Source organism: Fistularia commersonii, chromosome 12 (genome assembly GCF_037954325.1).
Source record: "Fistularia commersonii isolate RoL2024-O1a breed Wild chromosome 12, RoL_Fcom_v1.0, whole genome shotgun sequence".
Taxonomy (NCBI): domain Eukaryota; kingdom Metazoa; phylum Chordata; class Actinopteri; order Syngnathiformes; family Fistulariidae; genus Fistularia; species Fistularia commersonii.
Window position 1 is genome coordinate 6578078 of NC_141295.1, and position 27128 is coordinate 6605205.

Here is a 27128-nt window from a genome sequence, read left to right on the forward strand (position 1 = left end):
TCCGGAATCTTTGCCGGTGAGTTTTTTTGTAAACTTTTTAGTTAGAGTTTGTAAGTAACTTTTATTGATCCCCATAGGGGAAATTCTTTTGTCACACTTTTAGCGTAACACTTTTAGTGTCGATAAATATTAATAGATATAAATAGAGAGACAATTAAAAGAAAGCAAAAGACATCCACAAATAAATAGAGAGTAGAGAGAATAACAACAACATCAGGGATAAGAATGGAAAAAACAAAACAGTGAAGGTAAAATTGGCAACCGAAACTAAAAGACAGTATAAACAGAGTGACAATAAATAAAAGAGTGACCATAGCAATGACAAGAATGAAATACAGAAATGAAAGTAAGCGAGACGTGGGTGAGTGCGTTTGGTTACGATGTGAACGGGTGAGGTGATGAGGTTGTGGAAGCTCTGACTAAGTCCAATTTCTTGCTCATGTGGACTCCAAGGTACTTGTAGGAGTCCACTATCTCCACCTCCTCACCCTGGGTGGTGATCGCTACCCGTCTTTGATTCTTCCGGAAGTCCACGGCCACCTCCTTGGTCTTGGAGATGTTGAGTAGGAGGTGGTTCCGGTCACTCAACAAAACTCGTGATCAGACCTCTGTGCTGCTCCTCCTGGTCGTTCGATCCATCCAGTGATGGGAGTCTCGTACTGAGCGAGGGAACTGCTGGGGGGGGCAGGTCGTGGTTGCGTCCTGGTTTGAGGAGATGGTGAGGCGGATGAGCGAGGTCCTTGGAAGCTGCTAGGAGGAGGGGGACGGGGGTGTCAAACCTATTGAAGAAGAGGTTGAGCTCTGCAGCAAAATCAGGGCTACCCTTAATAATCATAATAATTTTTCCTTTTCAATCCCCGTGGGGAAATTCTTTCTCTGCAATGAACCCATCATGGATGAACCGTGAGCGTCAGGCTGCCGTCCATCAGCGCCAGGGAGCGGCGAGAGGTTCGGAGTCTCGCTCGACAACACCTCGACACACGAGGAGGAGCCGGGAATGGAAACGGGGATGTTCGGTTCCATAGACGGCCGCTCGACCTCCTGCCCCCCCTCCAAACGACCTTGGTTTACTCTGCTCCATCTTGGACTCAACGTTCTCCTCGTAGTTGAGTTTTCCTCCCTCAGGTTCCTCCCCGGCTCCTTCTGGACGGCCCTGGGGTTTGGTGCTCCTCGGCCATGAAGACTCTCTTCTTGTTGAGCCCTTTGATGTCCCTCTTGATCCCTGGCTTGCTGTTATTGAAACAACGCTCCTTTTTTGATGGGACCATGTCGTCCTCACAGAATTTGATGTTGTCCGTTACGCAACGGGAGAGGCTCTTGACATCGTCGCCGAAATCCTTTTCAAAAAGGCTCCAGTCGGTCGCCGGTTCTTCACAGACCCGGCGCTGGCCGCCTGCCGCCGGAGCACCAGGGGTTAAAGGTTACGGTCCAAGTTGCCCAGAGGAGGGAGGGGGAAGAGTTGTACGCATCCCTCACGCTGGTGCACAGGAGGTCCAGGGTTTTATTCCCTCTCATTCCACAGTCCACGTATGGAGTGAAGGTGGCGAGAACGGGAGCGAGGGGGACGTGGGTGAAGTCCTCGCTGACCAGGATCGTTGCCGAGCAACCTCGCGTCGCCCACGATGACCGAGGGCAGGAAGGCCTTGCATCTCCTGTCCCTCTGGGCCGCTCCCTCCCTTTCGTGCCTTCGGGCTTTCCTCCCCGGCCGGTGCTCCAACGTAGCTCCTCCGGGATGTGCACGGCGGGGATGTCCGGCTACTTTCCTTAGTTGGAGAAGTTCCTCCCGGGTGTATTTTATCACTTTTCTTCGTTTTTGCAGGGGGAAGATTGTGGCAAGTAACACAGTGCAGCAAAAGAGGAGTGGACAGGTAAATAAGTAAGTCCAGAAAGTACAGAGATAGAGGTAAAAGTACTGAGAGCTGCTGCGACAGGCTGCCGTCATCCAACAGCATCCTTATCAAAATACAAAAGTACACACATATGGCTGTGTACATATGTATATATAGGTATGCATATACATATATACGCATAAATATATGCATATGTGTATATATATGCATGTCCAGATGAAACTAGACCTCATTCATAAGTCATTCTGCAGCTCTACTAACTTTATATTCATCCCGTTATTCCTGACTGACTCCTTTAACTCATTTATACCCTATTTATTTGGTTTCACTCCGTAACTCCTCCATCCATCCACTCATCTTCCACCGAGGCGTTCCCGAGGCAGCCTGGAGACATCGTTCCTCCGGCATGTCCTGGGTCTTCATCTGGAACGCCTCACCAGGGGGGCGTCCTGACCAGATGTCTCCTCATCTGACTCCTCTCTCTGCGGAAGAGCAGCGACTTTAACCTGAGCCCCTCCTGGATGCCCAACATCTCACCCGATCTCCAAGGGAGAGTCCGGCCACCCTGCAGAGAAAACTCTTTTTGGTCGCTTGTATCCACAATCTCAATATCTAGTTATTTCATGATTTGGTTTAGTACCCACAGCTCGTGACCATGGGTGAGGGTGGAAACTTAGATCCACCTGTAACTTGAGAGCCTCGCCTTCTGGTTCAACGCGTTCTCCACTACGACAGACCGGTACGGAGTCGGCATCGCCGCAGACGCCGCACCGATCCGCCCGTCCAACTCCCGCTCCATCCTTCCCTCTCTGGTGAACAAGACCCCGAGATACTTGAACTCCTCCACTAGAAGCAGGACCTCTTCCCGGACCCGGAGTGGACACTCCACTCATTTCTGTGCGAGCGCAGCGGTCTTGGATTCAGAGGTGCCGATCCTCATCCCAGCCGCTTCACGTTTGGCTGCAAACCGGAGAACACGGTCCGGTGAAGCTGACAGAAACACATCATCCGCTAAAAGCAGGGACCGGATCCCCTCGACGCCCCGGCTGCACCTCGGAATTCTGTCCATAAAAGTTACGAGCAGAGTCGGTGTCAAAGGGCAGCCCCGGCAGAGTCCGGCACTCACCGGTAACCAACAACCACGAAGGTGGACGATGATCTTTGGTCGTACAAGGACCGATCAGCCCCCATTACAGGTTTGTGCCGCGGCGACCGCCACGCCCTCATATTGCCGGTCCTGTCGGTTCCTGTCAGCTTCCTCTGGAGCCCCGCAGGCCAGGAAGGCCCGGTAGGGCGCATTCTTCATCTTGCCGGCTCCTCCCCACTTGGGTCCACCACCGGGCTCGGGGGTCACCGCCTCCACAGCCACCCGCCACCCTGTGGCCGCGGCTCCAGTCTGCCGCCTCGACAACAAGGGCGCGGATCGCGTCCCACTCGGGCTCGGCGTCCCCCGTCGGTCAAAGAAAAGGGGTGGAAACTCTGTCTGACAGGGGACTCTGCTAATCGCCACCAGGCGGTGATCAGTTGACAGCTCCTCTTCACCTAAGAGTCCGGAACATACTGCTTCAAGTCCGATGACAAACAAGTCCATCACCGAACCGCAGCCTTAGGCGTGTCGGTGCCACGTGCGCACGCGCGCACGCGCGCACCTTCGTGACCGAACACGAAGGGGTGAACCCGATTTTTCAAAGGGTTGACCCACGGCCCGATGACGGCTCCATCCTTTGACGGGCGGGACATTTTCAACGATCCGCCTTCTCCTCCGTGTCGGTTCTGTCGGCCGGCGCCGTGACCCGCTTTGTGTCTTGCAGGGCGAAGGGGTGACGTCATGATCCGAGCCAGGACCTCGGCGTTCTTCTCCGCCACGGTGACCGTCATCTCAGTGCAAATCCTGGGCCTGGCGGCGGGAAGCGCGCCTCCGCCCCTTCGGTCCAACGCCACGTCCGGCAACGAGACCCGGTGCGGCGGCGGCGGCACCAAGTGTAAGACGGGCGTCATCTTGCCGGTGTGGAAACCCGATGACCCCGCCCTCCCCGAGCGCCTGGCCCGGGCCACCATCTACTTTGTGGGGCTGGTCTACATGTTCCTGGGCGTGTCCATCATCGCCGACCGCTTCATGGCGTCCATCGAGGTCATCACCTCCCAGGAGAGAAAGATCACCATCAAGAAGCCCAACGGCGAGAAGGTGACCACCACGGTGAGGATCTGGAACGAGACGGTGTCCAACCTGACCCTGATGGCGCTGGGCTCCTCGGCACCGGAGATCCTCCTCTCCGTGGTGGAAGTGTGCGGTCACGACTTCAACGCCGGCGAGCTCGGCCCCAACACCATCGTGGGCAGCGCCGCCTTCAACATGTTCGTCATCATCGGCCTGTGCGTCTACGTCATCCCCGACGGAGACACCCGGAAGGTCAAGCACCTGCGGGTGTTCTTCATCACGGCGGCGTGGAGCGTGTTTGCGTACACCTGGCTGTACCTGATCCTGGCGGTCTTCTCCCCGGGGGTGGTCCAGATCTGGGAGGGGCTGCTCACCTTCTTCTTCTTCCCGATCTGCGTGGGCTTCGCCTACGTGGCCGACCGGCGCCTCCTCTTCTACAAGTACATGTACAAACGCTACCGGCCCGGGAAGCAGAAGGGGACCATCATCGAGGCCGAGGGGGAACCCCAGCCGCCGCCGCCGCCGAAGGGCGACCTGGAGATGGACGGAAGGAGGGCGACCTGCGGCGGCGAGCCGCTGCCCGAGGCGCCGTCCGAAGCGGAGGAGGAGGAGGCGCGGCAGGAGATGGCGAGGATCCTGAAGGAGCTCAGACAGAAGCACCCGGAGAAGGAAGCGGAGCAGCTGGCGGAGCTCGCCAACTACCAGTTCATGATGCATCGCCAGAAGAGCCGCGCCTTCTACCGTTGCCAGGCGACCAGGCTGATGACGGGCTCGGGCAACGTCCTGAAGAGGCAGGCCGCCGACCGGGCCCGGCAGGCGCTGCGGCAGGACGTCGACCCCGGGGCTCCGGACGCCGGCGCCTCCTGCCGGGTGTTCTTCGACCCGCCGGCCTACCAGTGCCTGGAGAACTGCGGGAGCGTAGCGCTGAACGTGGTGCGGCGCGGCGGCGACCTGAGCAGCGCGCTGTCCGTGAGCTACCGCACCCAGGACGGCACCGCCAACGCCGGCTCCGACTACGGCTTCGCCGAGGGGGTCGTCGTGTTTCGACCCGGCGAGAGCGAGAAGGAGATCCGCGTGGACATCGTGGACGACGACATCTTCGAGGAGGACGAGCACTTCCTGGTCCACCTCGGCGACGTGAAGGTGGTGTCCGAAGGGACGGGTCGCCCGCGGGAGCCGGCCGGTCTGGGCTTTCCCCGCACGGCCACCGTCACCATCTTCGACGACGACCACGCCGGCGTCTTCACCTTCGAGGAGCCCGTGGTGACGGTGAGCGAGAGCGTCGGCACGATGGAGGTGAAGGTCGTCCGCACGTCGGGAGCTCGAGGCGCGGTGACGCTGCCGTACAAGACGGTGGAGGGGACGGCGAAGGGAGGCGGCGAGGACTTCGAGGACACCCACGGAGTCCTGGAGTTTGACAACGATGAGATCTGGTGAGAACAAATCCACTTTGGTAAGACCCGACCCCGAGGGGGAGAAGATCCCGCCAAACACCGGCCGAGGGTTCGGTCGCGGCCTGGAAACGGTCTCGCTGCAAGACGTCCCTCAGATAACGCCACCTCAGGTTTTTTCCTGAAGCGTCGACCTTCTGCGGAAGGACACGGGATGGAGGAAATGTTCTCCCTGCTGGCGGGGACGTTCCCCTGGGTTCCCCTGGGTTCTCCTGGGTTCTCCTGGGTTCTCCTTTGCGAACAACCTGTTCCAAACACTCCTGTGACACAGCAGGAAGTGGTCAGTGATTGAGCGTGTGTGTGTGTGTGTGTGTGTGTGTGCGTGTGTGTGTGTGTATGTGTGTGTGTGTGGGGGGGGGTTGTATTGATTACCGATCACATCATTAATCTGTTTAAAATCGCTCCTCTTCACTCCTCCTTCTCATTCCTGTGGAACAAGAAGTTCTGCCTCCTGCAGGTCATGTGACTGCAGGTTCAGGCTTACATGCTCCACATAGTGGGGACAGTCTTTCCATAAACACACACACACACACTCACACACACACACTCACACACACACACACACACACTCACACACACACATATGCGCACACACACACACACACACCTTATATAGTGTCAAACTAAAGAGACAAACACTTTCCAGGTCCCTTTGGATCGTAAATGTAATTATAAAATAAAATGTTATAAAAAGGTAAAAATCATGAAAATCAAACTGTGGAGAAGTTCAAGCAATCAATACCCAATCCATCAATGACCAGTTGATTGATCTGCAACCCAAGCGGAACAAAAAACAACAATTCACATGACATTTAAAAATGACTTCAATAAAATAGAAAAGATGAATTTAACAAAACCAGAAGGAGGTCAGAGGAGGTCACCATGACGACCAGGGGTGTGAGGTGATCAGAAATATGTGAGACTTGTAATAGCTCTATTGTTGAATGCTCACGGAGGAGTGTGTGTGTGTGTGTGTGTGTGTGTGTGTGTGTGTGTGTGTGTCGGCCAGCAGCTCATCCTGATACACATCCTCACCGCTGCCTTAAAAGGACAGGAAGTGTTCACAGCTTTTTTCAAGTGTGTGTGTGTGTGTGTGTGTGTGTGCGTGTGTGACACCGCCGACACGCCGAGTCACACCAGCTACCAGTCGAACACACACACACACACACACACACACACACACCCATAGGCTGAACCTCCTCATCACTGTTGGTGCCTTCATAAATCATCTAGAAACAGAAAAAACCCAATGTTTTTAATTTGAAATGAGAATAATGAGCACACGAGGAACTTCAACCTCCAAACTCTTTCATTCGATCAGCTCCAAAACACACGATTACGTTCTGTGTTTCAACTGGATGATGTCACCGATGACATCGTGCGTGTCTCCGGGTCCGACGGAATGAGACCTTCACGTCGGACGTCTTCGTCTCCACCCGAGACGCCTCGGCGTCGTGGCCGATCCGAAGCGTGACGTCACTGAAACATGCTGTCGTGTATCCTACAGTAAATCCATCATCATCAACATCATCGATGACGAGGAATACGAGAAAAACAAGAACTTCCTGGTGGAACTCGGAGAACCTCGGCTGATGGAAATGAGTCAGAGGAAAGGTGGGGGGTGTCGCCCTTCCGGTCGGACGAGAGACAGCTGACTAATGACCTTTGACCTCTGGTGACCTTGGGTGACCTCTGGTGACCCCTGGTGACCTCCGGTGACGCCCGACCCGTGTTTAATCTCTAACAAAATGATCGCATGAAGCTGCACTTCCCCTCCAGGCCACCGGGGGCAGAGTGACGCACCCGTAACCCGAATAACACACAGGATTTTTGCAGTGACGGGAAGCAGGAGGTCGTGGCTCCACAGCGTCCTCCTTCTTCTCCCGGGCCTCGGCCGAGTGCGTGTGCTGTGATCTCACGCGTGACCCTTGACCTCTGACCTCTTCCAGGAAGTCGTTAGCGGTCCGAATCGTGGACCGCGAGGAGTACGAGAAGCACTCCAGCTTCTTCGTCCAGCTGATGCAGCCATGTTGGAACAGGAGCAGGTGGACAGGTGGGGGTGCGGCACCTCTCTGACGACCTTTGACCTTCAGCTTTCACTTCTGGTCGCTGTCCTCCTGCTGCTGTCGCTGCGCCGCGCTCTGATTGGTCGATCCGATCCGAAGCTCAGATCTCCGAGCGGAGAGCAGATTAGGAGCGGAGTGTGTTTGCGAACGTTAGCGGAGAAACGAGCTGCGTGTCGGTCGACGCCTTTCTTTGTGTTTCTCACGTCTTTCTGCTTCTGCTTCAGCTGTGCTGCTCCAGGAACACGGTAAGTTCTCCTTCGACGGAGCATCTTCAGCCCCGCCCTTCCCATTCTCACGCTGTCTCTTTCTCTGACAGGTGGATTCCTGAAAACAGGTACGTGACCTTCGCTTCCTCCTCCTCCTCGGTCGAGACGCTGGCCGTCGGCCGCTGACCTCGGAGCTTCATTCCTTCTTTTCTCTTTCCACAGACAAAGAGTTGCACGGTAAGGCCTTTGACCTCTGGGCTCAACGTTTAGCACGGAGACCTGGAAAAACCTCCAGAAATGCTGGAAAAACCTCCAGAAACGCCGGAAGAACCTCCAAAGCCTTGGTCGGTGGCCCCTGCCGGTCTGACGGCGTGTTTGTGTTCAGGCAGGGAAGTTTACAGGAAGGTACAGGGACGAGATCGCCCCGCCGCCTCCAGCATCATCACCATCTCAGGTAGCGTCAGTGGACCAGAACCTTCCGGAGGCATCGGCATCGGTTCGCTGCTTCTGTGACATCATGTGCTCGCGTCTCCAAGGCAACGGTCAGGAGGTGCTGACCAAGCGGGAGGAGGAGGAGCGTCGGGTGGCGGAGATGGGACGGCCCGCGCTGGGGGAGCACGCCACCCTGGAGGTCATCATCGAAGAGTCGTACGAGTTCAAGGTGCGTGAGGTTCCGGGCGGGCGCTGGGCTCCGCGGCGAGGAGTGTCCGGCCAGCTTTCGGAGCGGCGGCGCCTCCCGAGTGTAACTTACTGTCTTCCAGAGTGTTGTGGACAAACTGATCAAGCAGACCAACCTCGCCATCGTGGTGGGGACGGACAGCTGGCGAGGCCAGTTCGTGGACGCCGTCACCGTCAGCGCCGGTACGACCTCGCCGGCGTGCAGGAAGTCCTTCTCCGGGACGCGGCCGTGACTCCGCCCCCTCTGCCCCGCAGGTGGCGACGATGACGAGGAGAGCGGCGCGGAGAAGCAGCCGTCCTGCTTCGACTACGTCATGCACTTCCTCACCGTCTTCTGGAAGCTTCTCTTCGCCTTGGTGCCGCCCACCGACATGTGGAACGGCTGGGCCTGCTTCATCATCTCCATCTCCGTCATCGGCCTCTTGACCGCCGTCATCGGCGACCTCGCCTCCCACTTTGGCTGCACCGTTGGCCTGAAGGACTCGGTCACCGCCGTCGTGTTCGTGGCGTTGGGCACGTCGGTACCAGGTCGGTCCACAGTCTTATTACCGGGGGAGCAATGGGGGAAGGGGTCCGTCTCCTCCGAACCTTCGGAGCCCAAGCGGAGGAGGCCTCACGTTTCGCCGGTCTTCTCGGGACCGGACCCGAGAAGGACTCCCGAAGCTTCCCGCTACGGCCGGTTCCTTCTCCAGGGAGTCAAAACTGTTCCGAGAGTTTAAAAGTATTGACGCAAAACGAAGCTTCTTTGAGTCCAAGTGTCTTCTGATAGAGACCCACGATTGGAACCGCAGAAACAGCGCAGGCTCCAGGCGTCTTTAGGTTTAGGTCTCCGGGAGGAAGTTCACGACCTCGTCGGCTCTCCGATCCACGGCTCCAAACGAGCGGCGGCTGAAGGTAACGCTCTCCGTCTTCTTCCCTCAGATACCTTTGCCAGCAAAGTGGCGGCGATCCAGGACCAGTACGCCGACGCCTCCATCGGGAACGTGACAGGAAGTAACGCCGTCAACGTCTTCCTGGGCATCGGTGTGGCCTGGTCCATCGCCGCCATCTACCACGCCTCCAAGAATCAGGAGTTCCGCGTGGACCCGGGGACCCTGGCCTTCTCCGTCACACTCTTCACCATTTTCGCCTTCATCTGCATCGGCGTCCTCATTTATCGGCGCCGGCCTGCCATCGGCGGCGAGCTGGGGGGCCCGCGGGTCCCCAAGATCCTGACGAGCTGCCTCTTTTTCAGCCTCTGGCTGATGTACATCGTCTTCTCCTCGCTGGAGGCCTACTGCCACATCAAGGGCTTTTGAGGTTCTCAGCCTGGGCCGGGGTTGCTGCGGATCTTCCCGGTTCCTCTGAGTTCTGACAGGTTCTCGACGGCGTTACAGTTCTAAACTCAGGTTCCTAAAGCAGCGTCCTGACGGACGACGCTTCACATTGACTCAGTCAGCGAGAATCAACATTGAGATGATCCACCTTTGCTTGTTCTTCAACTCACCTCTCGTGGAACACCGAGTCTTTTCTTCCCAAATCCACGGCGACGTCTGCATAAAGACAAACGTCAAATCGGCAAAAACGCAGGTTCTAAAAACTTCTTCCGGTTCTGGATCCCCAGAAACCATCGAGGCGGCTTTTCCTCACTCTGGACCAGGGGGACCTGGATCTGGAACTTCTGGTTTTGTGTCGAACTTCTCCACTTTCAAATCCCACATTTCTTGGAATCTGGCTGCCGAGAGTAAACTGGACAGAGAAACTACTGCGACGGGATCTCCATCGCATCCTCAGGAGAAAGAGAAGAATGTGCGAAAGTTTTCTGACGTGAAGAACGTCCATCAGGAGAAACATCTGGATGCTTCTTTTCCAGACGCTTTGTTGTCTTCTTCTTACTAATTCCTAGAGTGTTCCTGGAAACCAAGGTTCTCGGTTCCGTTACTGCGCTCCTCCTAGCCGCTTCCGAGACGCTGGCGCCGCCACGGCTGCACCTGATTGGTCCATCCGTGGCGGTCCAAGGAGATCTTCCCAAACGTCAGTCATCCATGTTAACCCTTTCACGATAAAAGACACGGCAGAAAACCTCTGCTCACCTCCTCCTCGTCTTCTTCCACCTCCTGTACTCTGGTCCAGGTTCTAGACAAGTATTTTTTTTCTGAAGAGGAAAAGTTGGTGTTGGTTTTCAGGCCGCTGAGTCCAATTACTGTTTCAGCCTCTGGGGGTGAGGAGGAGTGAGGAGGAGTGAGGAGGAGTGAGCAGGAGTGAGCAGGAGTGAGGAGGAGTGAAGAGGAGTGAGGAGGAGTGAGCAGGAGTGAGCAGGAGTGAGGAGGAGTGAGGAGGAGTGAGGAGGAGTGAGGAGTGAGTCACTCTTGGTCAATTCTCCGAGAAGCTGAAGAAGCCTCTCTGACGAAGTGTGAAATGTCTTTGAGTGAAGAAATTCAAGTCCGCTTGCCCCGACCAGAAGATTTCGTCAAGATTCCACCTGGATGACCGAGATCCTCCAGACATGTCGCTCTTGGTCATGTGACTCCAGTAATCTGGAAGAATAAAGAGAAACCTGCCTTTGTTTGCTGGAGTCTTTCCTTTGTTCTACAGAAGAAACAAGATCTTCTCAGGCAGATTCTCCAACACACTCATCTGCATGTAAGTGTGTGTGTGTGTGTGTGTGTGTGTGTGGTCAAGCCTCACCTCTGTGAAGGTGCTAGAGCTGAGCCGGGGGCTCAGTTGTCCTGGTGACAGATCTCCGAGGAACATGACTTCACGAGGTGACATAGAGACGTTTCGGAGGTGAGGAGCAGAGAGCTGTACTGGAGTCAGGTTCTCACACTGACCCGCTGCTTTCTGGACCTTCAGAAGGTTCTGTCCTGTCTCCTTTTGCAGCCCCGATGAAAGGTCATGCAATAATCCAGTTATGTCATCCTTTGGAGACAAGACGGGTCCGACGGGACGTTTCGAAGGTGGAGGAACAAGACTTTGGAGACCTCTTTGATATGGAGGTCCAACGCAGGCGTCCAACGCCCATCATCTCCACGGAGGCACAACGGCGTTTGGGAGCAGAACATTTGCTGACATCCAGGTCTCCACAGCAGACAGGCGGGCTGCTGGTTTGTGTCCATCAGATGATAGCAATCACAAGAACATGGTGAGCTACCTCCCACTTAACCTGCTATCAGAAGATCAGGACCATCAGACCCATCTTCTCCCAGGGGGCGGGGCCTAAAGCGGCTGACAGCAGTCAGAGATTTGATTTGTGTTCAAGAAATTGTCTCGACCATCTTCGTCTTCGTTGGTCCTTCGGCGTGCGGAGAAAAGTAGCTTTGAAAAAGAGACTGGGTTAAAAAGGCCGTCTGTGAATTCCCTCACAGGATCTAGATGTTCGCCGAGTCACGCTCCTGCCGTCGGCACCATTCTGGCCACTGATTGGTTGAGGCTCACCCTCCACTTGAACTCCAAGTGGTCGTGGACTTCCTGGACGACACGTTGACTCCAGCTGACTGGAATAGAATGATGAACACAGGGAGGTCGTCCAGCAGCAAGGAGAACATCGGGTCGGTGTCGGAGGAGTTTATTGAAAAATAAATAATGAAAAACAAGTTCAACTTAAATAGAAACAAAGGCAGTAACGACGGTGGCCAGCAGGGGGCGCAGTGGTGGCGCTCGCATAAGAGTGGACATACAAAGATGTAGAAAAAGGATTCCCGGTCACATGACAGCAGCTGGAGCTTCTTCAGCTACAAAAGTCTAGAAAAGTCCTATTTATATATTTATATTGGGACACGGAGACGTGGCGAGACCTCTGACCCCTGGAGGTCACGTTGGAGAACCCTCAATAGGGAGGAGGCCGTCGGACGGATCTCGCCGTCGACCCCTATGTGAGGTCACCCTTTGACCCCGCGGGCCGACGCCCACTGCCGGACACACGTAGCGTTAGCTCGCGGCTACTGGAGGCGAGGGCGACGCCTTCGGCCTCCTTCCCTCATGGATGTGGACCTTCGTTCCATCTGCTCACGAATGTTAAATGGCGGGTCAAATCAAATTCGACGAAACGCGTCCTTGGTCTTCGGACCTTGCGGCTCTGACTGTCGCCACGGCAACGGAATGATTTGTGGTTTACAAGGGCTACAGGTGACCTCCGAGGCGAAGCCCCCGTCCCGGGTCAGACGGGACCGCCGCTCCGCGGACAGGAAGTCGACACGTCGCCACTGCCGGCGTGCTGCGACACGCCGCGGCGGTGGATCGCCTCCTTCTTACAGTGCATGTGCTCCCAACATCTGATGCTAAGCTATGCTAACATTATGACATCGACAACACCGAGACCGATCTGTCGCCTCGCTTCTTCGGACGAACAAACAGGCGTCGCCGCGCCGACGCCCTCACCTCGGAACCCTGCGGCCATCCGTCGTCTCAGGAGCTCGCGGGCGCCGGCGCGTGACCACTTCCTGTTCGGGACTCCGCCCACCCGCGAGAGGAAAGCAGCGGCGGTGCGTCGTTGTGGCGATGGTGGTGGGGGCAGCTTGGAGGATCATGCGCTTCATTCATACATTCACATAAAAGGGAATCGTAGTGGTAGACTAATGGCCCCGCCCACCAGGAACACCTCGGCTCCGCCCACCGACAGACAGCTCTTCTCCGCGGCGGCCACAGACAAACTAAGAGTGCTCTTCTTGTGTCTCAAAGTGGTGAGCAGACGTGACGAGGCGCCGCTACTTCTTCTTCTTCACGTTGTTGTTGGAGGCCAGTCGAGGCCGTGGAATGGCCATCAGGCTCCCCAGTGACACCCGACTCCGGGCCGCCCCCAGGAGCTTGGACAGGACCTGGAACATGAAGGACGAGTCAGAAGGTGCTCTGAAGAAGGCCCCGCCTCCTCGCTCTTGACGAAGGCGACACGTTCTCACCTTACGTGGCGTTCTCTGGAAAGGAGAGAGGAAGAAGAAGAAGAAGTCTTAACGAAAGGCGGCCAATCGGGAGGCGGCGACGTGGCGCTCGGAGCCACGACGTGGTCTCACCTGTTCCCACAGCGTTTCGGCCACCTGGTCGATGACTCCTCCCACCTCGCGGAATTCTCCGGAGTATCTGGCGTAGGCCCAGAGGCAGAGTGCCGTGAGGGCCGCGCCCATCGTCAGGTTGCACAGCGCCGCCACCGAGCCGATCCCCAGGAAGCCGGTGACCAGCGACGCCACGTAGGTGACGAACATGACGGCGAACAGCGTGGCCGGCGTCCGCGCCGCCGAGAAGATGTTCTTGCCGTCGTTGTGTTTGCTGAAGTTGACGAACGCCTCGTCGAGCACCGCCTCCAGGCGCTCCTGGTAGCCTCGACAGAAGTCCTCGCCGCCCATCTTCTTGATGGAGCGGAAGTGTCGCAGCGACGCCTGGCGCAGCTCCAGGTGGCGGCGCTCCAGCTCGGCGGGGGCCAGGTAGGGCTGGTCTCCGCCGCACACCTGAGGAGAGGCACGTCAGGACCTTCCGCCGCCTCGGCGTCCGTGGGCAGGAGAAGACAGCGCTTACCTGCTCCATGCACTTGAAGTACACGTCTTTGGCCCCCGCCACCGCCGCCAGGTTACTGGCCTCGGCTGTTGCCTGGGCGACAAGACAAATCGCATCAGTCACATGGCGTGAGGACGCGTGGGAGACGCGTCAAGGTGTAACTGACCTGAAGCATGGACTTGGGGTGGGGCAGCTCTTCTCCCTGGTAGATCTTCATGTAGGCCTGAGACAGAAGAGCTGATCAATACGTCTGATTAATCCAGTTAGATCGGGGATACCGTGACGTAATGCAGGTGAAAGGTCATCGGGACTGACCTTGAAATAGTGCAACAGGTCTCTGCAGGTCACCTTCGCCCCTCCGATCTCCTTCTCCACCAGGTTCTCTGGAGCCAGCAGAGTCGGGACCAGGACCACCAGCTGCTTCTGGAAGTCCTCGTCAATATCTGCATCACAACCCGGAGAGCCATCAAAGTCTCAACCATCACCGAGGGACTTGGAGGAACTTGGGGAGTCCGGCCTGAACCCAACTGTCAAAGAAGGATACTTCGATCCCTTTGGGTTAGGATGACTTAGTTTTGGTCATCTAGTTTGGGTTGGGGTAAGATAGTTTGGTAAGTGAGAGCAAAGGTTGGTTAGGGTTCAGGTGACGTTAGGGTTAGACCAGCAGCCTCAGAAGGGTCAGGGTTAGGGTTACCACCTACTCCTGCTTCCAGGGCGTCCGTTTTGATCGCTAACATAACGGCTCGTCCCGTCGTACAGGGACGCACCGGGGAACCCTTGGGTTCTTTGTGATCGGGTCCAGACTCGCCTTGGAAGCCAGATGGGATTGGCCCACCAGTTGGGACCGGGCTACCGTTTGCTGCTCAGAGGCTCAAACTCTGACTCGGCGTCCGGTAAATCTGGTAAGTTTGGTCCGAAGTGGTCGACTGACCTCTGAGCCGCCCGTCAAAGCTGGGGTTTGTCGCCACCTTCAGGCCGGGATGAGGCAGCAGGAAGCAGCCGATGTTGGAGAAGCAGGAGTGGATGTGTTTCCTGACGTTCTGAAGCTCTTCGTGTTGGTTCTGTTTCACCTGAGGAGCGAGGAAGACGAACAGAACGTGGGTGAAAAATGTTGGGAAGAGGTTTTCAAGGTAATTGTTCTGAAGATGTTAGCATTGGTAACACGCTAGGAAGATGTTACCTGAAGTCGCTTCTCCAGGAAGCTCCGCCCCCCTTCCAGACCATAGGGATGCTCATAGGGGTAACTCCAGTCCCTGATCAGGAACATGAGGGTCTGAGAACAAACATAGACCAAACATCAGTTAATAATCCGCCGTCCAAGTCCGTTCTGGTGAAAGGTGAAGCAGACGGACCTGGAAGGGTTTCTCGTAGACGACCTCCATGGCCAGGCGTCCATACTCCGTGAAGAGCTGCAGAGAAGGAAATGACATCATGATGGTGACAGCCATTGCATCATGGGACATGTCAGCACCGAATGGAGACGCTGCGGGATCGTCTGAAGAACCAGAAAAAGCTTCATTCAGGCTAACTTTATTGACGCCTCTGAAAATGAGGGCGTATGGACCAATAACTGCCATCGAAAAGCCTCTATGATGTCCCACAACATTCCTGGGCCTGGATCTGGACCTCCTGCCCTGCCTGTCTAACACTTGGTGGACCTCAACAGCTTGTCCAGTCTTCAGGGCAGAAAGCAGCAGGAGCCTTTGAGCTGAGTTGAGAAGATAAACCTCATTGATGTTATACTTTACATCCTCGCTTCTTGTCTTTGGTGTTTGAGGAACGTGCGGGACCACCCCAGAGGAAAGAAAAAGCACAACTCGAGGCTTCAAGGGGTCTGCTGCTTCCTACTAAGGTGCCCTCTGCTGCTGCTATCATGACCTCTTCTTGATGTCACTGCCCAGCTGGGGCCTTCAGGTGGTCACTTATTGATCATGGTGCCGATCATCGCAGGAGCTTCCTGAGTGGATAAGTGAGGTTCAAGCGCCGGAAAAACAACCTGAGTTGTTTTGTGATGGCGGGAGGACGCCACTGACCTGGAGATGCTGCAGGTCGTCCTCCTGGACGTTCTGGGAGAGGTTGTACACCTGGAAAACAAACAGCCTCAGGCTGTGAGTCATGATGACATATCCGATGACATCGTGCCGGGAGGAGTCAGCTGACCTGGACGGAGCTGGTCATGGTGCTCAGGGCGAACAGCGTGGCGCAGTCCCTGATGGTGGACTGGCTGTCAAAAGCCCCCTGGGTGTCCATGAGAAGAACAGCCACCTGGAACACACCGGCTTCTCCTCGGTCATTCAGTCCACTAGATAGAGACTCCCTCGGCCGAGGCTCCGTCAAGTCTCAGCTGACTCTAACCCTAATTTCAACTTGGACACCTCACTTCAATATCTGCAGACACCTTTTGGACGTGTTCTCCCTTTCAGACGTGTTCTCCCCAATGCTACGTCAACTCCCTGTGTCACCGTCTGCAGAAATCTGTGATGCACCAACCAGAACCTCACCGTATCTCAAGGGTTTTTGGGAGTCTAGCACTGCACGGCACGTACCACCGTACTAGTACTCTTCTTCTTCCTGCGGCTTTTCCCTTTAGGGGTTGCCAAAAGGAATCAACTTTCTCCATCTAACCCTATTCTCTGGATCCTCCTCCCTCACACCAACTACCTTCATATCTTCTCTCACTACGTCCATAAACCTTCTCTTTGGTCTTCCTCCAGACCTCTTGCCTGGCAGCTCCAATTCCAGCATCCGTCTACCAATATATTCTCCATCCCTCCTCTGTCCATGACCCAACCATCTCAGTCTGGCTTCTCTGACCTTCTCTCCAAAACATCTAACATGTGCCGTTCCTCTGATAGACTCATTCCTGATCCTCTCCATCCTGGTCACTCCCAAAGAGAACCTCAACATCTTCATCTCTGCAACCTCTAGCTCTGCCTGCTGTCTTTTGGTCATTGGAACAGTTTCTCGTCCAAACATCATCGCTGGTCTCACCACTGTCTTGTACACCTTTCCTTTTATTCTGGCTGAAAGTCTTCTATCCCTTCGTACCCCTGATACTTTTCTCCACCCATTCCAACCTGCTTGGACCCGTCTCTTCACCTCTTCCACACTCTCCTACGCTCTGGACTGTTGACCCTAAGTACCTGAAATCCTCCAGCTTCTTGATCTCCACTCCCTGTAGCCTCACCGTTCCACCCGAGTTCCTCTCGTTCACACACATATATTCTGTCTTGCTGCGACTAACTTTCATTCCTCTCCTTTCCAGAGCATACCTCCACCTTTCTAGATGTTCCATAGTACCATAGTACTAGTACTGCACTGCACATACTGCAGTACTAGTAGTTCACTACACATACTGCAGTACTAGTAGTTCACTGCACATACTGCAGTACCAGTAGGTCACTGCACATACTGCAGTACAAGTACTGTGCTGCACATACCACATAACTAGCACCGCACTGTCCATTCCACAGTACTAGTACTACACTACAAATAACACAACAAATACTGCACTGCAAATACCGAAGTACAAGTGATGCACTACAAATGCCACAGTACTAGTACTACATTGCAAATACCTCAATACAAGTAACTGCGCTAGGAATACCGCAATACAAATACTGCAATAAGACTTCTTCAAAGCAAGTACTGCACTTAACATAACACAGTTCAAGTTCTGGTAACTGATGTATTTTTTCAGTGATTGGAGTGAGATTTGACTTTGACCAGCTTGGCTGTTGGTCCTCTTTGTCCGCCCAGGAGTTCCTGAGGACCAACCTTGGAGCCGTCTGGTTTCTCCACCACAAACACCTGGCTCCAGGCCAGGATGCCTGTTGTCTCCCGCTCGCAGCCGCCGCGCCATCGGAAGCCCGTCAGAGGCTCGTCCTCGCCGCCAACCCACCGCCGGGCCGACTGCGGAGGGTGACAGGGTCAGTATTTCCTGGAGGGTGGGGATTAGAAGACACTAACACATGGTGAACTTCACAGAGACCAAGGGTTGTGGAAGATGGGGGGGGCACCTGGATTACCGCCGAGGTGTAACCCCTGGATTGTCTACTGGTAACCCCTGGATGATCTACTGGTAACCCCTGGATTGTCTACTGGTAGCCCCTGGATGATCTACTGGTAGCCCCTGGATTGTCTACTGGTAACCCCTGGATGATCGACTGGTAACCCCTGGGTTGTTTACTGGTAGCCCCTGGATGATCTACTGGTAACCCCTGGATTGTCTACTGGTAACACCTGGATTGTCTACTGGTAACCCCTGGATGATCGACTGGTAACCCCTGGGTTGTTTACTGGTAGCCCCTGGATGATCTGCTGGTAACCCCTGGATTGTCTACTGGTAACACCTGGCTTATTGTTGAGCTGTAACCCCTGGACTTCCACCTGGGATTACTGTCTGTCCCACGGGGACTCTCGTCCACCTTCTACTCTGCGACTGGGTCTACCTCTACATTCTAACACCCGGGCCAAGGCGATGACCTTTGCTTTTACGAGGCCGCGCTCTCGACGGTCCGAGGGTTTATGAGCTGGAACGACGGCGGCGGCCGAGCCGCTCTGTGACACTCGTGATAAAGACATACGGGGTCAAAGGCCCCGGCACTTTCCCAGGACACGCGTTTCCTCCGATGCGCCGGCGGCATGCGTGTGACGCCGTGGGTTCGATGACCCCCATGCAGCAGGCAGCTAGCCGTGTTAGCAAACATGTCAGGACGCGAAGCTGCGGCAGAAGTTCGGCCGCCCCGGCGGACCCGCCTGAGACGTGCGGTGTTAGCGGTGTTAGTGTACCTTGCTGTACATGTAGCGTAGCATGAAGTCCAGAAGGAAGGACTTGCCCTTGCGAAATGCTCCGGCGACCGACACCACGACCACGTGGAGGTCCTGCACGCCGTCCTGCAGCAGCAGCCGCTCCAGCTCCGCCTCCTGCAGCGTGAACGAGTGCTCGTCCTCGTCCGCCGCCACGATCTGAACGGGTCGGGCCGCGCCCGCGTCCTTCTGCTGGCCGTCTTCGTGGCTCGCCATGGGGGCAGACTGAAGGCGCTGAACACCTGAGGAGCAGCAGCAGGACAGGTCAGCTCTTCTGCCTCCACCTTGAGGATGTTTCCATCCCGACGCGCTTCGCTTTCCAGACCGTTCACCGATGCGGCGTTGGCGCGGGACGTCACGGACGGGTCGAAGGTCCGACGTTTCAATCGAACGCCGACGACCGACGTGAACGTGCGCCCGGCGGGCGTCTTCTTTTCCTCCGGTTCGGCTCGTTCTCGCGGGGCCTTCGTGGATGACCAGATGGACGATCCGCCCGAACGCGACTCGCCGACTTACTTGTCCCTCCGTGAAGGAACCTTAACCCAACAACATCGGCATCCGTGAAGGTTCTCGGCCTCCGGGTGGATCGCCGGCGCATCCTACAGGTGCGACTGGACTCAGGTTCTCCCCGAGCATGTTCCTCCTCTCAGAGGTCGGCTGCTTGTTTCCCTGATGCTAGTTCTCTTGTCATCTGAGAAGCTTCTTCACATCTAGGAGGCCCTGGAGGTTCCTGCTTTGTACCCGGAGGACCGGAACCATCACGGCGTCCTTGTTTGTGATCTTCTGGACGGGGTCGCTGGTCCTCCGGATGCTCCTCGTCAGATGGTGCTTACACTCGTGCTAAGCTAGGTTACCATTCAGTCATTAGTCAATAACGTTGGTTAATAACGGCTAATAACGTTGGTGCTAAGCTCTGGCCGGCGTCCCGGTCCGGTCCGGTCCGGTTCGGCTCAGTCTCCGGTCCCGGTGATGGAGGCGGACGTACCCGAATGGACGCCGCGGGATGCGGGTCGACAGAAGATGCAACGACCGCCTGCGGTTCGGCTTCCGGCCGCCGGGGTTTCCCGATGTTTCATTCCGGGCAAGCCCTTTCACCGGCGGCCGACAACCTCCGCGCGGTTCCGGTGTCACGGCGGGTGTCTTACCGTCTCCGGGTTTGAAGCTCCGGTGCCTCAGCCCGCTCTCCTCCGCCGCCATCTTCTCCTCTGCGCTCTGACGTCACCGCCTCAGGCCACGCCCACAAACGGGCCGCGGGGTCACTGCGCGCGCGCTTGCACGCACGCGCCGCTCCACGGACCGAACGAGCGCGCATGCGCAGCACCTGCAGCTTTGGAAGGTAAACTTTATTTATGACGAAATTCCTTTGTCACAGCAGCGGAACAGTTATTTCACATAAAAGGAAAAGAAAAGGAAATAAAAATGAACATAAATATAAATAGAAAGACAGAAGATAGCAAGATAAAAACAAAGTCCACGAATAAAAAGATCAGCAGATAAACACATACATCAAGGAACAGGGTGGGTGCAAAATACACAACACAAATAGAGCGACAAAAATAAATAGCAATGAATAAAATCAATAAACAAAAATAGGCAGGACGTGCGCGGGCAGACGTGACGTGAGTGGGTGAGGCGGCGAGTGTGGAAGTGGAGTGAGATTGTGGATTATGGAAGCAGCACAGGTGCTCCTCAGGCCGCTCAGAGTTGTGTGTTCTCCAGCCTGCTGTCCGAGGGCACCAAGGAGCGTCTGAAGCGTTGGTTCTGATGAGCCGTCGGCCGAAGGAGCCGCACATCAGCCGCTCCACACCGCGTTGGTCCAGGTTCAGTCCAACCCCCGAGCGGGCTCTCCTCACTAGCTTGGACATATAAGGTCTGTAGCGTGAGTGGAGCACCTGGACATGAACGGTGTCTGCAGGTAAAAACCTGGGCGTCTGTTTTTACATTTTATTCAGAATAAATCAGACAAGAACAAAGGGAATTCTCCACATCTCCAGAAATATAAAAGTCCTTCTCCAGAAAATATTCAACAGTAAAATGTGTGATGTCGGCCCCCCTGTTGACCACACACACACACACACACACACACACACACACACACACACACACACACACACACACACACACACACACTCACACACACGCACACACACACACGCGCACGCAGCACTGACGGACGGCAAGAAGGTTTGACACTTAAAACTCGGTCGTCTGACAAACTGTACACGCTGACACTCGGTCACCGTGGAGACGCCCCCACGTTCACGAGGCGTCGCCGGACGCGATTTACGTGCCGCAGCTCAGATTTCCCGGCCGAGCCTGAACGCCACACGGCCCCCGGCTCAGTGCAGCGAGGACGCCGCCGCCGCCTCCGGCTGCTGGGGGCCGGCCCCCCCCGGGGGACCCCCGAGGCCGACGGGGGCGGGGGGGCGGGGGTTGAGGCGGGGTGGCGGCGGGTTGGACGGGCGGATGAGGGGCGGCGGCTGCTGCAGGGCGGGGCGCGGCTGGAGGAAGCGGGCCTGCTGCTGCAACGGCGGCGGCTGGCGGTGCAAGGAGGGCGTGGCCGGCAGGGAGGGACGCAGGAGCGGGGGGGGCTGGTGGAGCGAGGAGGAGGCGGAGCCGGCCGAGGTCGCCGCCGCCTGAGATGACGAGGAGACGGACGCGGCGGGGGACGCCCCAGAGGAAGTCACCTGACCCTGGTGACGGAAGGGGGGGGCAACGACACGTCAACCTTCGGTCCGCGACAAGAAAAACATCGTCACGACAACATAATAGCCAAAATAACCCCGGAGCAAGGTCGCACCCTGACGTCCGGGCCGTTCCTCACCTCCTCGTCCTCCTCATCGGTGCTCTTTCCCGACGGCGTGGCCGAGCTCTTCCCCTCCTCTCCGGAGGCGGCGCTGTCTCCGTTGGGGGCGCGGGTTCCCTGCTCCGCCTCCCACTCCTGGAGCACCTCCTCCAGGTTGAAGCGCCGCCGGTAGTTGACAAAAAAGTTCTTCACCTGACCCACTGTTTTGTTCCCAATGACATCAGCAATGGCCTGGAAGTCCTTCCCGTACTTCCTTACACCTGGAAAACACACACACACACACACACACACACACAGTCTAAGTTCACGATCCAAAGGGAAACTGTTTCCATCCACAAACAATCGGACACGTCGCCATGGAAACAAACCCCATGCGTGCAGACGACCCCAGAGGTGGCCAAACTGCAGGTCACAGGTCGCCTGACCAGTGGAAGAGGGCGTGGCGAGCGCTAACCGCTAAGCTAGCAGAGCGGAGGAACACTCACCCTGAACAGCCAGCAGCTGCTCGTCCGTGGTCCAGCGGGCGTTTACCTTCTGGTTACACTGAAAGCCAAAGGTACAAGGTCATTCGGGCACACGGCCTCGTGCCGCCCCCCCAGGGTCAGAGGTCATACGCACCTCGGGCAGCCGGAACTCGTCGATCCCGGACTCCAGCACGTGTTTCAGGCCGCTGTTCATCTGCTTGGCATTTTGGACCTGAGGGGCGGAGAAGACGAGCCCGGGTGAGACCCGGACGCCGGAGGTTTCCGAGACGCTCCTCAGGCGTGCGCCGCGGGGGTTCCCCGTCCGCGACCCTACCTGTCTCTTGAGGGACACCAGCTCCATGTCCAGCTGTCGGAGCAGCGCGTTGGCGGCGGCGGCGCTGCAGGACACGGCCACCACGTCGTCCTGGGTCAGGTACATGCCTTTGGGGGGGCGGCAGCGGGAGCGCTGGTGGTGTCGGTGCTGCAGGGTCTGATGCTCCCGGCGACCCAACGCCACCTTGGAGCCGGGGAGCACCGGCTCCACCGGGTTCTGCTGGGAGGGAGTTTCCCCGTCACCGCTTTTCACCGAACGATCAGAACCCGCGTCTCTGAGGAGGCCCCGCCCGCCGCGGACCGCCGGATCAGCCGTTAGCTTCCTCGGCCGCATACCTCCTTCTTTGTCTCCTTGTTGGGGTCGTAGTCGCTGTCGTTGGCCTCGACGGGATTGGCCTCCTCCATCTCCTCGTCACTATGGCGACGACAACAAGAAGCCTCAGCCCGAACCTCTGATCGTCCGCGAGCCCTCCGCCGCCGCGACGGCTGTCGTCAGAGCGCCGTTTTCGTACCTGTCGCCCGTGTTGCTCCGGCTCGCCAGCTTCCTGGCCTGGCGGTCCATCAGGCTGGTTCTGGAGCGGGTTTTCTTCCAGGAGTAATAATATTTCACCAGGCTGGAGATGGACTTGTCCGGGAGCTGGACAGAGACACGAGACGTTCACGACCCCCCCGGACGTCCGGTCGACGGGGGTCCGTCGGGCTTTCAGAACCGTTCGCCTCGACGAGCTAACGATCCGGATCTCTCAAAATACAGGACAGAGCTTTGTCCCGGACGACACCGCGGAACCGCGTGATCGTTAACACAACGTCTTATTCTGCGGCTTCGGCACCCTTTTGGGACTTTACCATCTGCTGGATGCGGTGGAAGCTCTTCCCGTGGAAGCTGAAGGCCTGTTCGAACAGAACCTTGTCCTCCACCGTCCACTCGTCGGGAAAAGGGGTGAAGTTCGGGAGGTCGGCCAGAGACTTCTCGATGTTGTGTTTGTGCCAGAAGAGCATCCCGAGTGCCTGACACACACACACACACACACACATTAATTCAACCTTCATGGAACATAAAGAGTCGGCGGGCGGCATCAGATCACCTGCTCCACGTTGTACCCGTGTTTCTCCTTGGCCAGAGCGATGTACTCGTCCACTGCGGAGGAAACGCACACACATCACCATGACGACGGGGGAGGCCACTCCCAAAGGGGTCAACGGAAGGTAACGTACGTTTGGAGTCCACGATGGCGTGATATGGAGACCACACCAGCATCCCGCCGCTGTCTTTGTCCGAATACTTGGTGGGACCTGAAAGCGGGCCTGGGGTCAGAGGCGGCGACCGGAACCGTCGTTACCGATCGTTCGCGGACTTGAGTAAGTTTCGTCAGACACGCGTTTTCACCAACATCAGCCCTTTTCTTGCACTTTTGCATTTCTCTGGTCACCGTGTGACTGTGTGTGTGTGAGACTGAGCGTGAGTGTGTGTGCGCTTGAGTGACTGTGTGTGTGTGTGTGTGTGTGTGTGTGTGTGTGTGTGTGTTGTTCGAGGCTACCCCCGCTCGCCCCGCCGCGGCCCCGCACACTCACCGCCGTCGAACTCGGGGATGTTGGCCTGATAATCGGCTCCGACGCGCATCCCGACATCTGCAAGAGCAACGACACGCACGTCGGTTCCCGCCGTGACGTCCGCGGGCGCGGACACGCGGCGAGGACGCGGACGCGGACGCGGGCTGTTCGAGGCTATACCCACCGTGCTCGTCGTCGCTGCCGCTGTCGTCGGACAGATGTCCGTTGGACGCGGCGGACGGGCTCTTGGTGCCGTTGGCGCGGCCCTTGCCGAGGTACTCGGAGCCTTTGTCCATCATCCCGGGCATCTCCGCGCCGCGATCCGCCGTGCGGGGCCGAGCGCTCGGACTCAAGATGTCAGCGGGACCGGGGCCGTTCGCGCCGCAGTTCCTTCCGCGGCCGCCGCGGCGCCGTGGCGCCCGCGGCCCGCCGCGTCACCCCGCGTCACCCCGCGTCGCCCCGCCGCCGTGGATCCCACGCCGCTCGAAGTCGAGCGAGTCGCTTCGAGCGACGCCACGCCGCCCGGGGACGGCTCGACCCCCGAGACGCGCAAAACACCGACGCGCGGACGGAAAAACCGTCACATTAGCCTCGCCTACCGCGCGGCGCTAACCGACGCCGCGGAAGGATACATGCGCCGCACGGCGACCGCTGCAGCAGATCCTTCCGCCGCCAACGAGAAGAACTGAAGGAATAAAAACAGAAGGAGAAGAAGAAGGAGAAGAAGAAGGAGGAGAAGGAGAAGAGTAAGGAGAAGGAGGGGGAGGAGGAGGAGAAGAGTAAGGAGAAGGAGGAGGAGGAGGAGGAGGAGAAAAAGAAGGAGAAGGAGAAGAAGAAGGAGAAGAAGGAGGAGAAGAGTAAGGAGGAGGAGGAGGAGGAGAAGAAGAAGAAGAAGAAGAAGAAGGAGAAGGAGAAGAAGACGAAGGAGGAGGAGATGATTTTTTTAAATCCTTATTGAACTTATAAAGCATAAACTGACAAAAGATAAAGAAACCTGGCTAAATTCAATCAAACATCAATGACATTAACAGGCACTAGGAAACATAAACACACTTATTTTACATACAATTATCAACTATAAAAGTAAACAAGATTAAAAGGCTGTAAGAAATGTAGACTTTGAGAAATGTAAAAAAGTGGCCAGGGGAATAAAGAATACAAATAATATATACAACATGCATTGAACTCAATGGATAGAAGGGAATAGCATTCATAAGGTGGTACATTTTTTGGTTTGGGGATTTTGCCATAAGTTTCAAAGATTTTTTTTATATCCATTAATATCGTTTTTAAAGAAGGTCAAATGGGGAAACATTTTTACATTTTGTTTTTGTGTATGAAGGACTTGTCCAGACCTAAAATAACATTGACACAGAATTCATCTCTTGTTTCCCAAAAGTAAACCAAATGTTATATCATGTCTTGAGACAGAATTGGTGATGATGGACATTTATCTTGCATCCATTTTTGAGTTTCAGCCCAAAAGCTTTGTACTTTTTCACATGAGGAAAATCTATGGTCCGTGGATTCAATATCGCTTCCCAAAATGTACAAATATAATTTTCTATATTATAGCGTAACCTCAATAATTCCTTCGATGGGTCGATGTTGTTCATCATTTTGAAGTGCTTCTCTCTAGCTTTGGGGGTTAAAGGTAGTCAGATACGTCCTTCTCAGCGTGGCAGTTGATTTCTTGTCAAATTTATTTTAAATATTAATTTTGTTACGATGTCCAGGGAATAAGAAGAAGGAGAAGAAGAAGAAGGTGTAGGAAGGATCAGATCATGGGCTGCAGGAGAAACAAATACCATGATGGAGAAATTATAACAAGACTTACAGGACCTGATCATGAGTGTATGTGTGTTGTGTAAACAACAAAACAACGGTCTCTCTTCACTTTGGAGCTCCAGGCTTTGTCGCCCCCTGCTGCCCCTGCTGCCCCCTGCTGCCCCCTGCTGCCCCTGCTGCCCCCTGCTGCCCCCTGCTGCCCCCTGCTGGCCCCTGCTGCCCCTGCTGCCCCTGCTGCCCCCGGGTGAGAGCCGTTGGAGCGTCCGGCCTCGGAAGCGAACATTGCCGCTTGAAGTCCCGGCTCCTCCTGGCCTGTCCAAGTGTTGATGTCACCCAGGGAAGAGAGACATAGGTTGACACTGGGTTTTTATCTTTATCTACATATTGAATTTTATCTTTTTTTTAAAAGTGATATGAGTGATATAGAAATGTCTAAAAGAGAAAAATAGCATCAAAATATCATTTGTAATTGTTGTTGAATGAATTATCGATCTAGTTGAATAGTCCTGCTGCTTTAGGACGTGGCAGATCAATCAACCAATCAGAATGCTGATAGAGAGTTTGTTCCCGAACTTACGAGAAAAAACAAGGACGTAGAAAGTCATGCTGTTGATTTGATCGAGTCCGTGAACAGAGAAAGGAAGGGATAATAAGTATTTTGGACGTTTATCTTTCGAAGTGTTTTTTTACTGTTCTGTGTATGTCGATAGATGTGGTAACTTTGAGCCCTTTCCTGCCAAGTTAAGGTTGTATTCAGGAGAAACGACGACGAGCCACCGCTAGAAGTGCCTCGTCTCGACCGGATGCGAATCGGTAAGAAAACTCTTGCTTCTCCGTCGCTCTTTTGCTTTGGGAACCGCGGAGCCGATAGTTCAGGTTGTCCATCTGTTTACCAACCGTTTACCGAGAGAAGATCTCAACACGGTCGGGAGAAGAGATAGCTTTGCTTTCACTTGCTAACTCGCATCTACTTGCTTAAGGACGGATCGACGAGCAAGATTTGGGGAACTATAGATGTGTTTATTCAACTCATGTTTCATTTTATGTGGCGTTTCTTTAATATGTTGACATGTGAATCTGATTGTTGTTGCAATTGAGGGTGTTTAATTGAGATGCTTCATGGTTACTGTAGTTGAAATAACCTGCTATTAGGAAAATAACACTAATACTGGATGTCTTGACACTAAAGTAGGCCTTTGTTGATTTAAAAGAAAGATAACTAGTTAAAACAAAATAACTTACTACTTAACATTTAAAAGAAGGAACTAAATAAGAACCCATGATGGACAAAGACAGCAGGCAGAGCTAGAGGTTGCAGAGATGGAGATGTTGAGGTTCTCTTTGGGAGTGACCAGGATGGAGAGGATCAGGAATGAGTCTATCAGAGGGACGGCACATGTTAGATGTTTTGGAGAGAAGGTCAGAGAAGCCAGACTGAGACGGTTGGGTCATGGACAGAGGAGGGATAGAGAATATATTGGTAGACGGATGCTGGAATTGGTGCT

At 55.4% G+C, this 27128-nt stretch overlaps 3 protein-coding genes across 11 annotated transcripts in view; 1 reads left to right on the forward strand and 2 right to left on the reverse strand.

The window, feature by feature from the left end:
* The window catches only part of LOC147228643 (sodium/calcium exchanger 1-like), an 11026-nt gene extending 68 nt beyond the window's left edge, over positions 1-10958 (forward strand). Inside the window, exons 1-12 of one of the 3 annotated variants that reach the window (XM_086156752.1) lie at positions 1-16; positions 1820-1868; positions 3662-5441; positions 6967-7073; positions 7750-7770; positions 7842-7859; positions 7954-7968; positions 8117-8185; positions 8268-8392; positions 8493-8592; positions 8665-8937; positions 9331-10958. The exon at positions 1-16 is cut by the window's left edge and continues 68 nt beyond it. In XM_086156752.1, coding sequence (XP_086012878.1) covers positions 3679-5441; positions 6967-7073; positions 7750-7770; positions 7842-7859; positions 7954-7968; positions 8117-8185; positions 8268-8392; positions 8493-8592; positions 8665-8937; positions 9331-9707 — 2868 coding nt within the window. In that variant the 5' untranslated portion in view covers positions 1-16; positions 1820-1868; positions 3662-3678 and the 3' untranslated portion in view covers positions 9708-10958. Of the gene's footprint in view, positions 17-1819; positions 1877-3661; positions 5442-6966; positions 7074-7408; positions 7513-7749; positions 7771-7841; positions 7860-7953; positions 7969-8116; positions 8186-8267; positions 8393-8492; positions 8593-8664; positions 8938-9330 lie in introns of all 3 variants that reach the window. The other 2 variants (XM_086156754.1, XM_086156753.1) reach the window with 2 other exon arrangements.
* A 979-nt stretch (positions 10959-11937) lies between these two features.
* On the reverse strand, positions 11938-19892 carry LOC147228644 (atlastin-2). Of its 2 annotated transcripts, XM_086156755.1 has the most exons (14): positions 19827-19892; positions 18664-18923; positions 17650-17784; positions 16033-16137; positions 15906-15956; positions 15225-15281; positions 15053-15145; positions 14804-14942; positions 14188-14315; positions 14039-14095; positions 13894-13965; positions 13395-13826; positions 13284-13298; positions 11938-13202 (listed from the first exon to the last, which is right to left on the reverse strand). In XM_086156755.1, the coding sequence occupies exons 1-14, from the start codon at positions 19876-19878 to the stop codon at positions 13092-13094; spliced, it is 1707 nt and encodes a 568-aa protein (XP_086012881.1). In that variant the 5' UTR covers positions 19879-19892; the 3' UTR covers positions 11938-13091. The 2 variants fall into 2 exon arrangements, with proteins under 2 accessions (XP_086012881.1, XP_086012882.1); XM_086156756.1 differs by lacking the exon at positions 13284-13298.
* Positions 19893-20609: 717 nt separating this feature from the next.
* rcor3 (REST corepressor 3) lies at positions 20610-24437 on the reverse strand. Of its 6 annotated transcripts, none has more exons than XM_086156761.1 (12): positions 24020-24320; positions 23857-23913; positions 23500-23577; positions 23370-23422; positions 23131-23292; positions 22797-22921; positions 22621-22699; positions 22286-22501; positions 22106-22183; positions 21973-22030; positions 21506-21747; positions 20610-21374 (listed from the first exon to the last, which is right to left on the reverse strand). In XM_086156761.1, exons 1-12 carry the CDS (start codon positions 24141-24143, stop codon positions 21021-21023), a joined length of 1626 nt encoding a protein of 541 aa, XP_086012887.1. In that variant the 5' UTR covers positions 24144-24320; the 3' UTR covers positions 20610-21020. The 6 variants fall into 6 exon arrangements, with proteins under 6 accessions (XP_086012887.1, XP_086012884.1, XP_086012885.1 ...); XM_086156758.1 differs by having other exon boundaries at positions 22286-22504; positions 23500-23589; positions 24020-24266; XM_086156759.1 differs by having other exon boundaries at positions 23500-23589; positions 24020-24265.
* Between the last annotated feature and the right edge of the window lie 2691 nt (positions 24438-27128).

Coding starts and splice junctions, on each gene's coding strand:
- rcor3 (XM_086156758.1), bottom strand. CDS start 24,143: ATGCCCGGGATGATGGACAAAGGCTCCGAGTACCTCGGCAAGGGCCGC. Junction 22,184..22,285: donor TGGTGTCCCTCAAGAGACAG/GTAGGGTCGCGG, acceptor TCCGCCCCTCAG/GTCCAAAATGCCAAGCAGAT. Junction 21,748..21,972: donor GCAGCTGCTGGCTGTTCAGG/GTGAGTGTTCCT, acceptor TGTGTTTTCCAG/GTGTAAGGAAGTACGGGAAG.
- LOC147228644 (XM_086156755.1), bottom strand. CDS start 19,878: ATGGCGGCGGAGGAGAGCGGGCTGAGGCACCGGAGCTTCAAACCCGGA. Junction 18,924..19,826: donor GAGCTTCAAACCCGGAGACG/GTAAGACACCCG, acceptor GCTGCTCCTCAG/GTGTTCAGCGCCTTCAGTCT. Junction 14,096..14,187: donor ACCTGTTGCACTATTTCAAG/GTCAGTCCCGAT, acceptor CTTCTGTCTCAG/GCCTACATGAAGATCTACCA.